Source organism: Apus apus, chromosome 11 (genome assembly GCF_020740795.1).
Source record: "Apus apus isolate bApuApu2 chromosome 11, bApuApu2.pri.cur, whole genome shotgun sequence".
Lineage (NCBI taxonomy): Eukaryota > Metazoa > Chordata > Aves > Apodiformes > Apodidae > Apus > Apus apus.
In genome coordinates, this window is record NC_067292.1 from 12,748,178 (window position 1) to 12,761,358 (window position 13,181).

Sequence of the window (13,181 nt, forward strand, 5' to 3'; positions counted from 1 at the left end):
ATTCAGACCAGAGATGGCATTCAGACCAGAGATGGCATTCAGACCAGAGATGGCATTCAGACCAGAGATGGCATTCAGACCAGAGATGGCATTCAGACCAGAGATGGCATTCAGACCAGAGATGGCATTCAGACCAGAGATGGCATTCAGACCAGAGATGGCATTCAGACCAGAGATGGCATTCAGACCAGAGATGGCATTCAGACCAGAGATGGCATTCAGACCAGAGATGGCATTCAGACCAGAGATGGCATTCAGACCAGAGATGGCATTCAGACCAGAGATGGCATTCAGACCAGAGATGGCATTCAGACCAGAGATGGCATTCAGACCAGAGATGGCATTCAGACCAGAGATGGCATTCAGACCAGAGATGGCATTCAGACCAGAGATGGCATTCAGACCAGAGATGGCATTCAGACCAGAGATGGCATTCAGACCAGAGATGGCATTCAGACCAGAGATGGCATTCAGACGCAATAATTTTTCTGCAGAAAACTTGTCTTTCTTTCCTTTTTTTAGTCCCATTAAACATTTCATGCCATTTTGCTATTTTTTTTAATTTGAAGTACTCCTAAACATTTTGAAGTGAAAATTCCTTTTCCAATTGAAAAGCTTAAACACTTCATTAAGAAATAATGCTAAATGTAACATTCCAAAATAGAAAACAATTCCCTTTCCTTTTGTCATAACTGTATGTCAAATATTGAGATACTCTGTCCTGAGCAAATAAATTCAGCCCTTACCCCAACAGGTTTTTTTAATGAAACACACATTTGCCAAAATACATTTAGCCAATTGTGCCCAACACCCAAATTTCCTGATTTGGGGAATCATTGAAAAAACATTCAGATTTTTTCATCTTTTAAACTATAACACACAGATCTAATCATTTTAACATCTGCTACATTGAGCTATAGATAGAAATATGATATTTTGCTACCACATAAATGAGCACAAAACCACAGGTATATGAGGAGTGCTATTTACTTATTTATAAAGAAATAAATGTTTGTTGGGGTTTTGGCTACTTTTAAAAAAAAAATTAAAGGCTATAATTTCCTCTTAATGTTCCATAATTGGTGATTTAACTCCCACTGACATTAATGGGAACAGTCTGCTTAATCACTGCATGAGAAGTTTAATGTATTTGAACATCTGGTGAACATGAAGCTGTTTTGCCTATTGAGTTCAACTAAACAGAAAAAAGGATATGAAGTCTATTGTTCTGCTTTGTTTTATGAATCTTTCTAACAATGTGATTCTTAAAGCTTTTACTTCTAGAATAACTTTTCAAAAGAAGACTCTTAAGTACCCTGTCCCATGCAAGAATATTCAGACACACAATCGGAGTGATTTTTCTATCACCCCAAGTTTACAAGTTTATGGCAGAACCAAAAACAGAATGTAGGTTTCTGCCTCCTACTTCTGTGCTGCAGTGTTCTCTCTGCAATTAGTTAAAACTGATCCTCCTCTGCTTTCCAGCAAAATATACAATTAGGGGATGACTCAAGTATACTGAAGTCAATAGAATTCTGTTTAGCTCCAGGGCTTTTGGAACACTTCATATGTATTCCATGTAGCTATATCTCTTTCATAAATTCTAAGTATATAAAGACTGCCTACATACGTGCCCCTACATTGGGGGAGATAGAGTTACGTGCACACTGCTGGGTTTTTTCCTCTTTGTAGTGACTCTAATCAGGACAGCATTGTATATTGAGGAGTTGGTCATCCACAGAACAGTTAAGGTGAGCAGACCCAAGCCTGTGCTATACTGTGGGAACAGCTCAGCCTTCAGGATTGTGCTGGGCTGCACAATGTCCTTGGTCAGATCACCTCAACCAGCTCACTGGAACAGAGGAGCCTGCTGCAGCTCCCACTTGGTACTGGCAACCACACTACCTGTGTGCCTCATCTGTATCTAAAAGTGCAGCAAGAAGCTCCCATGTGATTTCCCTTTGTTGTTTGACAGTAGCAAGGACGAATAGAATTCTTGTCTTATAAGAAAATCCCATAATAGCTCTGATGACCTAAAGAGAGGAGCTTCTCTTGGTGGACAGGATCTGCACAGTGTGCCAGGGTCTGTCCTGTGCTGTGCAAACATGGGGTTTCCAGCATCTCATGCAATTTACTATCAATACTCCTCTTTTTATTCTGTCTTATTAAAATACCTGCCTTATTAAGCTAATTGTTGTTGAGTCTTTCTTATAGAGAGCCAGAAATAACCCCGCCAACTGTTTCTCACCTCACAAAAGGTAACAATAGCCAACCTGTAATGTCCAAAATATATGTTCATATTTTATACTCAAAATACAAAAACTCTGTAATATTCAAAGGCAGAAGAAAGACAAATAGGACTAAATATTATACAGCAGATATTGGTTGAGTTTCTGCATAAAGTAAGAAAACAGGTACTAGAGAATGCATAAAAGTGAAGTTTGAGGAAATTTGAGTTCCTCCTTTTTTCCTCTCTAAGAATTTATACCCCACCAATCAAGAGGAAACAAAAGGTATTTGCTATTATCAGAATAATCTGCATCCACCTTATTACAAAGCCTACACAAGAGTAACCAGCTCACTGATTAGTAACAATGATGAGCCATGCTCCCTAACACCACTAAATTCATCTTTTGCTGGCAACACACTCATTTCCAATTTCACATCCTGCAATTGAAGAAAACAGGCATTACCTTCCCAAAGAGAATGTTGGGGACTGCTATTTCAGCCAGAAATGAAAAACGCACTGCCCTGAGGGAAAAAAAACAACCCACTAACTCATTCCCAAAGCTATAAAAACTAAACCAGATACTGATACAGATTCAACTGCTACTGACACAGATAAAATGCAAGTTTAGAGATGTTAGGGAGAATATTTTAAACCTGTCTTTAAACCTGTCTCAACTTGCCACAGAGGTACCCTCCTGGCTTGGCTCAGAGGGAAATGCAGAAAATAGATTATTCCTGAAGAATGCCATCTACTGGTGGAAAAGACGCTTCTGAGCAAATGCGTCTAAATACCAGAACACTTTTCCTGGGATTGCAGTATCATTTTGGCTAGAAATGTTGTTGCAGATTGGTGAGATTAAAATCTGGAGCAAATCACACTTGAAGTGGATGGAAACCAACTTATGTCTAAACAGGTGACAATGCTGCCCATCAAGAACTGAGTGGACAGCAGTCTGCTTTCTTCGTGATTTTAAGGAAGTAGGACATAAACTTTAAGCTCTAGCTGTGCCTTTGTAAATACCTATAGCCAGCTTTTGGTACTGATACCTACACCAAACCTTGCTATCCCACAAGCCTCACTGTGCACAGGACCGAATTCTACTGGCTGTTTCTTTAGCAAATAAATGAAAATGCATAATCAGTAAATTGTAGGTAACACCGTGTACTCTGAAGTAGAGATCTTTCTACTGGCACAGATCTAAAAGGTGATTTTTTTTCTCTACATGTGCAAGAAGAATTATTTTAAAATATGAATTGCATCACATGCATGGAGAAATCTACAAAAGATTAAACAAAATGAAGGGAATCCGTATGCGAGCAAAGCCCTTACTAGCAAAGTATATAAGGTTAATAGGAAGTGCTCATAGCAGAACTTCGTTTTTCCCCATTCATTTAATTGAACTTGTCTCAGTCTGACAGCAGAATTTGACTTATCAGTTGATAAAGCTGTGTATACATTCCCTCAGACAGTCTAAAAATCATTCTGCTTTTCCTACCCAAGGAAGATTTTTCTGTCAAATACCACTCATAGCAAGAGAAGAGTTGACAACAACCTATAAATATTAAATGAGGCTATAAACAAGTAAATATTTTGACAGAAATATGCAAAAGTATTAGTGAATAGTTTCCTTTGTCTAATTAAAAATTCCAGCTGTGATATGTTTTCATACTCTTCACTGATATAAGCAGCAATTGCCTTGTAGTTCACTAGGGAAGCAAAGATTAAGGAAAGCTTTGGTACCAGACAGCTTGTGGCATATCGAGAGTTATCCTGTATGTGAAATCCTAGGACTAAAACTAAGTAATGTTAAAAGGAACAAGAAGAGGAAGAAACGTTATGTACACTATGTTAATTGGTAAAAGACACTGATTCAGCTTTGAGTTCAGATTCAGGCAAAGATTCAATGTAAGTGTGCTTATTACCTTACTTATTTGTGCTTCAAAGAATATACAACTGAGAAGGTCTTCTGCATCTTCTAAATCAATAGACTATTCAGCCAGCTGGAGCCCACCCCCCTCTCAATGCGGTTGCCCAAGTCTATTTGGAAGCTGAATGTGGCCTGTTCTGGGAAAAGTGTCATCTGTCTGTGGTGTTTTTCTATAATTTCTGTAGATATACTCACCCACATACGCTAGAGTCATGGGAAACTGCATGATTCACATAGCTTTCTATTTCAAAAAGTCACTGAAGGAAGTCTTATGGAAATGAAAACAATTATTACTACAGAAATCACAGGAGAAAAATAAAATTTCAGAACATGTCAGCATTGATATGCCTTGGAAAACATTGCATTTTTCATTATTTTCTTGAGCTATTGTCATTCCTTTTTAACAATTCTAATTACATCTTTTTCTCCAAGGATTAGATAAAGACCAGGAACAAAATAGGTTTTCCAAAGTCTGATTCAGTCCTGTACAAAGATATTTTATAAGGAGTTCTTCATCTGGGCCACAAAGATGATCAAAGGGCTGGAACACCTCTCCTACAAGGACAGGCTGAGAGAGTTGGGGCTGTTTAGCCTGGAGAAGGCTCCAAGGAGACATCATAGCAGCCTTCCAGTGCCTGAAGGGGCTACAGGAAAGCTGGGGGGAGGGGGGCTTTTTACAAGGGTGTGCAGTGATAGGATAAGGGGCAATGATTTTAAGATGGAAGAGGGTAGATTTAGGTTAGGCATTAGGAATAAGTTCTTTTTTGTTAGGGTGGTGAGACACTGGAACAGGCTGCCCAGTGAGGTTATGGCTGCCCCCTCCCTGGCAGTGCTCCAGGGCAGGTTGGATGGGGCTTTGAGCAACCTGGTCTAGTGGGAAGTCTCTCTGCCCATGCAGGGGGGTTGGAATTAGATGATCTTTAAGGTCCCTTCCAGCCCTAGCCATTCTATGATTCTGTGACTCTATAATCTACTTTGACTTCATCCTGCCAGCCATAAATCAGTGTTCTCCCTCCAGGACAGACTTCTCAGACAACAGAGCCAATGAGGCATAGCTCTCATCGTTTTAAGATTTTCTCCCCAGTGTGTGCATGTATCTACACCACCACAACATGTATTTTGAAGTAAAACAAACCTCTTCTCTCAAGAACCAATGTTCTTAAAAGAAAATCAACATACCTCAATAAAAAAAGACAGTAAGTCATAGGACATGAAAAACTACTTTTTCAGGAACAAAGAAAATCTCCAAACTCCAGAATTGTAACATCTGCTGTTCTGAGAGTGCTGGCCACCTAGTACACACTTGGAGTTTCTGTCTGCAAAGGCCTCCTACAGCACTAGAACAGTCTCAAAAGTAACATTCCCAAAGTGCAGTTATGAACCAATGATTCATGCTTTTAAAGACAGCATTTTGTTAAGAGTTACAGTCATAGTGCCTTGCAAGAGCAGCAGTAACAAAGGAGAACCAGAAGACAGTAAAGGTGGTTATCAAGGGACTTACTGAGATTCTCAAAATCTGCCAGTAGGTAATGCACTACAAAAGCTACTTCAAACACAGCACAAAAGTGTACATGCTGCAAACTCACTGAGCTGTTGGAAAATCACCTTACATTAGAGGAGTTGAAGACTACACTAATTATTTGACAAAGAATAAATTAATTGTGCCATGCTTTCCTGCTGATTGAGATTTCTTCTTCCTTCACTGCATCTCTTGGCTGCCTCTTTTATCTTTTATAATCCACAGCACAATCTGATAGCAGTAATTATCAATAACTTTGATCCTGCCCAAACTGAAGTGAACAGAAAACTACCAATTGGGCTCAAAGAGGAGTGAAAGTGAGCCCCCAAATTAGACAATAATAATCAGCACTCTGGTAACAAGGCTTCAGCTTTCTTGTTACTTTTACCGTGTGTGGCTTAAATTACTTCCTTTAGGGAGATAAAGAAACGAGGATACATAAAGAGAGCATTTTGGACATATACATTAGACATCCAGCTGCCATTCCTGTCTCTGGACTAACATACATTGAGAGGCTGTATCATAAAGAAGTGTAAATTGCAAAATATCCTCTGTGGAGCTACTGATTTATAGGGATTACCTGGCCTAGAATTTGTACTTCCGACATCAACAAAGGCTTGATGCTCCCCTCTGGGTAAAAGACTAGTCTACTATTACCCTGAGAATACATTCTCAACTTCAGACAAATAACAGAGAAGTTAAGTTGCTCTTGCTTGTCTTACCTGATATCCGTTTGAATAGCTTTCTCTTCAGAAAGCTGCTTGTAACTGCATCTGTTATTTCAAACTGCAGAATTACACAGATCTTTTATAAGAGTGTTCCACATCTGAAACATTGGCTGAATTAAGTGGAGACTACACATATCTCGTCATTGCTTTTGAGCAAGTTCCTTTTTCTTTTAATGACAAAGGAGCCATCCAGAAGGAAGGAAGTCCCAAAATGCTTAGCCTCTAGAAAACTCTTGACAGAAAGGAAGGTGAAGCCCATCAGGAGCCACATTTCAAGGCAGATGATGATCCAGTGGGCCAGTTTATGAGGGTAAATGTAAGCTGTGTTTCCTCTCTCTTCAGTTTTGACAGACTTCAGCAGCCACTGTATCCCACTCCTCCTCCCCAGCACTGGGTCAGTCACCTTGTCAAAAGCTGAAAGTCTTAGCCTTTTCCTAGCTGTTCACATTTGGTTTCTGGAATAGATCTACCTTTTGTGTCAGAAGGGGCTCTCCAACATCATTGTCACGACACGCTTCAAAATACTGTCTAAATCCACTGCCAGTTTTGGAAATAGAGGCCTCAGAAATATGCCATTCCTACAAGGTGTTTTGAAAACAAGTAGCCAGGTAGAGAAGAGACACGCTCTTGGTGCTCCCACAGAGGGAAAGGCTGAAGCGGCCCCAGCTCTGTGGGCCCGACGAGGCCTCAGGCCGTGCCCGCACACCGAGGCACAAAATGTCTGCCCAGGGCATCGCCAGCCCGCTGGGAACGCGCAGCTGAGAGGGGGCAGAAGGCCTACCAGGCAAGGCACAACAGAGCGACCAGCTGAGAGCTCCCCCCCAGCGGCAGGGTGTGAGGAGGGCGCCGGGCGGGCTCCCTCACCGCGCCTCAGGGCCGGGCGCGAGGCTCTCCCGCCCGCAGCTCGGGCCCCGCTCCCTGCCCCTCCAGCTCGTCCTGCCGCAGCGGCGCGGCCCCAGCCGCGGGTCTGAGCCCGGGGGGGCTCAGGCAGCCCCGCTCCGCCGGCCCCTCGCTCCGCCCGGCGGGCTGCGGGGGCTGTGGCGGGCGGGGCGGCGCCAGCAGCGGCGCGGGGAGCAGCGCGGGGAGCAGGGCGGGCGGGGAGCAGGGCGGGCGGCGGCAGCGCCGCGGGATCCCGGCCCGCAGCCATGGGCTCCCGGCCCGCAGCCACGGACCAGGACTTGGCGTGGCTCAACCGCTCGGGCAGCCTGCGGGCCGCGGACAGCGGCTGCTTGCCGGACGGGCAGGGCGGCGGGCACTTGTCAGCCGCCACCGCCGCACTGCTGGCGGCGCTGATGGGGCTGCTGGCGCTGGCCACGGTGTTGGGCAATGCCCTGGTCATTCTGGCGTTCGTAGTGGACCGGAGCCTCCGCACGCAGGGAAACTTCTTCTTTCTCAACCTGGCTATCGCTGACCTCCTGGTGGGTGAGTTGCGGGGCGCCGGGCGGGGCGGAGGGCTGCGGTCTGCACGTGTCACCGCCCATCTCTGTCCGCAGGCAGCTTCTGCATCCCCCTCTACATCCCCTACGTGCTGACGGGCGAGTGGAGGCTCGGCAAGGGCTTGTGTAAGCTGTGGCTGGTTGTAGACTACCTGGTGTGCACCGCCTCGGTCTTCAACATCGTCCTTATCAGCTTCGACAGGTTCATCTCTGTCACCAAAGCGGTAAGGGCTAGGCAAGCGGTCGTGAGGGGGGGCTGAAGAGAGAGCATGGGTGCCCCTTTCAAGCAGGATGGTTTCCTTGGCTCAAACACCACAGGAGACAGAGATCTCAAATCTGGAAGTAGTTCTAGGAAGAATGAGCTTTGGCAGAGAAGATACTTGCTTCTCACTTTTACTCTGGAAGAGGTACTGTGTTTTATAAAGACAGGCACAGTTTGTAAATGCTGCTGTTCCAGCTAGACGAGCAGAGACAACAAGGTGTACTTATTTCCTCCACAGCCACACCTTGGATAAGCTTAAAAAGTATTACCCAGGTGAAACAGACCATCTCCCTCAGAACACGGCAGGTGCCTGCTGACAACTCATAACCCCAGCCAGCTCAGCTGCATCCCAGCTGCTGCGCAAGACAGAGATGTCCTTGCAAAGGGTACCAACCTCTCAGGAAGAATTTTAGTTGTACCTGGCTGTGCGTGGGTAAAAAGTGGCAGAAAATAAATCAACATGTTTTGAAGGATACAAATACTATTTCCATGTAACAGCTGCAGAAATAGCCAATCTTGCCTCAGTCATGTAGCATGTTGGTTATCAAAAAGGGAGTAGACTAGACTCAGCAAAATCAAAAGCTAACTTCATTTTTACCTAGACCATACTGCCTCAAAGTATTTTGCATGGTGTGAATACAGATTTTACTTGCTAATAGGTTTCACTCATCTACACATACTTTTGTTATTCTTCAGGTCCCTGTTACAGCCACATTTCCTTAAATTACCTTAATTTCCTTAAATTTAGCTTCATTGCTCATTTTAAACCACACTAAGAGGCACTACAAAAAGAGGCTGCTAGATCACTTTAACAGTTTATATGCAAGTTAGTGTTTTATGTTTTTGAAGAAGGAGAAATGAACAGATTAATTCTTAAACAGTTAACACTTACAATTCCTTTATTTTCTAGGTTCTGAATTAGCCATGAATTTTGCTTTCATAAACCAAACTCTCATGACTATACACACAGTATAAATATATAGACTGGATGGTTTCAGAAACAGAAGGGAAAACTGGTCATAATAAATGAAAAAAATCAGTCACTTGAAAATACTTCAAATTCATCTTCCATATAAAAATCCCTCCCCAAGCAAGAGTACAGATACTGTCCTAACCCAACAGGCAGCTTAAGAACACATGAACAGGAAGACATGACGTTCTAAATTATTCTCTATCTCAATGAAAATTGTAATCTTCCTCCAAAGACTGCTCCTGAAATAATTAGCAGCTTTATCAATAACTGCAAAATCAGATCAATTCAGACAAACTCAGGACTCCTCAGCTGTGTGGATATTCTACCAGAACAGCATTGGTTTTGGAGATCAAGGTCCACAGACTGGGGCAATACACATGAATCCTATACAGAATTACATTTTGAGGACTTCATATTCCATAACACTGTGTGGCCACTGCAGAGGTGTGAAGATTGAATTCCCATCCACTATATTAATATTTTCCAGTACAGCAGTGAATTGAAATATCAAGATCTTAAGATTCACATGCTTTTTACATTACCAGAAAAAAGGCTCCCTACAAAGCACAAAGAAAATAACTTAGATTGTATTAATTCAGATTCTTTTATGTATTTTAAATGAAATTTTGAAATTCTAAGTTAATTTTGAAGGGCTGTTTTTTTAGAGATTCTGTAAACTGATGTCACAGCCAATGGAACTGAGTGTGTAAGCAACTGGTGCCAACTAATTCTAGGAATAGCAGTGGTTATTTGCTTTGGAAAAGCCTTGGTTTCCTAGCTTTTAAGGTCTAATACACATTCTCCAAACATACCCAGTCACCTTGATCATATTTGTTAGAATTAATACTTCAGAAATAGCTTCTCCGTGGTTCCAGTAAGCTTGGTATAACCCTCATCCTAAACCAATTTATTATCAACCCTCACAAGTGACAGAGAGTGACATATTCCAAGGTAGCCATGTAACTGTTTGAGATAGTAGTAATGTATGTGATGTAACTTCTCTGTCTCTCAGGTCAGCTACAGGGCTCAGAAAGGGATGACCAGAAATGCAATACTGAAGATGATCACTGTATGGATTGCCGCTTTTCTTCTCTATGGTCCAGCCATTCTCAGCTGGGAGCACATTGCCCAAAAAAGCATCCTCCATGAGGGAGAATGTCATGCAGAATTCTTCTACAACTGGTATTTTCTAATGATTGCCTCTACTATTGAATTCTTCACCCCTTTCATCACTGTTACATACTTAAACTTAAGTATTTACCTCAACATCAGGAAACGCACATTGCTCAGAAATGAAAACCTAACACCTGGTCAAGAGGTCTGTGAAACAAGCTTCCAGGGGAAAGAAAGGGAACACACTGTATTTTTTGTAAAAACTGCTAACAGACACAAGCATGAGAAGAGAGTAAGCAGCCTTTCTCCCGAGAAAAAGATTTCAAGGCTCAGCCTACATAAGCTCGACAATCAGTCATTAAATCTGAACGTCAATCAAGACCTTCCACCACTTGAGGTTGAAGTTGAGACCAAGCCTCACAGGAATGGTTTCTACAAAACTACAGAAAGCATATGCAACACCACCAGCACAGTGGACATTGCTAACACTATGGCAAATAGATTTAGACTTTCAAGGGATAAAAGAGTGGCAAAGTCCTTAGCAATTATTGTCTGTGTGTTTGGTTTGTGTTGGGCTCCATACACACTTTTGATGATCATCAGAGCAGCTTGCCATGGGCACTGTGTGCAGTATTCACTCTATGAGACTTCATTTTGGCTTCTGTGGGTGAATTCAGCCATTAACCCTGTTCTATACCCACTGTGTCACATGAGCTTTCGGAAAGCCTTTATAAAACTCCTGTGTCCAGGGAAAGCCAAAATTCATCCTCATATTTTCATGTGAAAAAAAGTGTGAAGGTTTACAATTAGTACATCTTGCTTTCAGTGGGAGCATAAACCAGCTAATATTCACCTCCAAGCATGAAGTGCAATGTGCACTGAGTACCTGATGGAATACTGTTAAGTAGGAATAAATGTAGATATTTATAAATCTATAGAAATACAGTCATCCATGTAGCTGCAGAAGTCACAGAAATGAACAAAAATTTCTCAAAGTTCTTTGAGCCATTATGCCAACAGGGTATTTTCTGGTAATGGTACACTAGTGCTGAAGTGCTGAAAAGGTAATACAAGATCCATGGCAAATAATTGGACTTCAGGCTCACTCACTTTTAAGAACTGTAAATATTACTGGTAAATAATTCCATAAAGTATTCACCTTGGACCTGTTATCTTTACCTCCAAACCCACTCTAAAACACCAAGGGTCTCAGCTCTTAAGCACAGTATGCTCTCTCCTACATTTAGTGACAAGCCAGACAAGATCATAACCAATACAAAAAATGAAATACTGGTGTCCAGGAAAAGCAGAGCACAACAGGCACCAGAACAGTGAGGTTACTAGAGAAGCTGAGCTACTGTAACAGGAGCACTGATTTGAGTGGAAAAGGTGACTGAGAATAACGGTAGTATTTTTAGAACTAAGTTCAGGAACAGGCATATAAAAGGGTTTTGAACTTTATGACAGGACATACAAGAACCAGTAATTGTTACAATGGAAGAGTTTCACCATGAATTTTCTCCTTCAGCTATGACTTCTTGCCCCCCTGCCAGGATCCTGCATGGGCAGGCATCTACTCAAGTCAAACCCCTACTCCTTGCAGGACTGACAGGTATTACACTTCTGTCTCTTGCTGTAAGTATACAGTAAGCATAATTCATCTGTGAGACCTATGACACACAGATCTTGCTATAGATGGAGCTTTAGATAAACTGCCCTTGGAATATTTAAAATGCTTCCAATTAAGACTTTTACTACTTCTGACTAGTTCCAAAAAGAAAAATGTTTTCCCTTACCTCACCATTAGCACTATCCATCCATCAAGTCATCAGTGGTTAAAAAAAAGTCCACTTGTTTAGACACTTTCCACATCATACATCATGAACATCATGGCTCGAAAAAGTCTTGTTAAAATTTACAGCCTTGCTCCGAGTGTAAAAAACAGGAACATGAACAACTACATACCATTTCTACCATTCTGGCTCTGCCAGAAGAGCAGCTCACACAGCTTTTGTCCTGAGTTTTGTCTAAATTTTTCCCATTGCTTTGAATATCTCTAGCAATTTATTTCTACTATCATAAGCATTTTCTATGTAGCTTAACAGACTTTGCTGACAAGAGTGATAGCTATCGAACAACTGGAGTTGTCCATTGCCACAGCCAAAATGCATGTTAGCACAAGTATCTTAAAGTTTACAGGCAGTATTTTGAAATTGTTTACTTTGTAAAATTTCAATAAAAGTAATTCAGAACTGTAGAAGAGTTGTAACTTTGTAGCCTAAAGTGGTACAAGGGAAAACCACTACCTTACAACATCTGGGAAATTGCATTGAAACTATGAAACCATTATTCAAAGACAACTCCTAAATTCCAAGGACTAACCTAGAGAATTAAACATAGTTAGCAAATATTGTGAACTAGGAGGACATATCCCTACTATATGAATGTGTCTACAGGAACATGATCATCATGTTCTGCTATGGACATTTTACAACAAAATGATCAGCTTAACGGTTCTCTTAGAACAGTATCAACAGATTCAGGGAAACATTAAGATTTTTGAATAGCACTAATTATACCACTGGGCAAGTAAAGCCATTAGCTCATCTTCCCACTCCTCCTCCCCACCAAGCCATACAGACATCAGTACATCAATGCTCTAATTGTCAACAACTATGTAATTCTTGTTTCCCAGGTTCCTATTTGCCTTTTTCAGAAAACAGGTACCACTAAAAAAATGGACACTCCCACTGAAGTGCCATTCACTATCCAATCAAGCCAGGACAATTTTCACAACAATGGTCAACTCAAGGAGTAAGGAAGTTCACTCAATGAGCTTTAGAACATTACATTCAGTTAGGGTAAAACAGACACTTCAAAGTTTTCAGCAACTGACATTAACCTACCAACTAGACCAATATTCACAGGAGTTGCCATTGGCAATTGCTCTACTGCTCCATTTCCTACAGCTTTATCATTTGTCACTTATCTCT

General features: G+C 41.8%; 1 protein-coding gene across 1 annotated transcript; it reads left to right on the top strand.

The window, feature by feature from the left end:
* Positions 1 to 7,549: 7,549 nt before the first annotated feature.
* LOC127389367 (histamine H3 receptor-like) lies at positions 7,550 to 10,972 on the top strand. The gene is made up of 3 exons (XM_051629786.1): positions 7,550 to 7,826; positions 7,898 to 8,064; positions 10,088 to 10,972. The coding sequence occupies exons 1-3, from the start codon at positions 7,550 to 7,552 to the stop codon at positions 10,970 to 10,972; spliced, it is 1,329 nt and encodes a 442-aa protein (XP_051485746.1).
* Positions 10,973 to 13,181: the final 2,209 nt, after the last annotated feature.

Coding starts and splice junctions, on each gene's coding strand:
- LOC127389367 (XM_051629786.1), top strand. CDS start 7,550: ATGGGCTCCCGGCCCGCAGCCACGGACCAGGACTTGGCGTGGCTCAAC. Junction 7,827..7,897: donor TATCGCTGACCTCCTGGTGG/GTGAGTTGCGGG, acceptor CTCTGTCCGCAG/GCAGCTTCTGCATCCCCCTC. Junction 8,065..10,087: donor TCATCTCTGTCACCAAAGCG/GTAAGGGCTAGG, acceptor TCTGTCTCTCAG/GTCAGCTACAGGGCTCAGAA.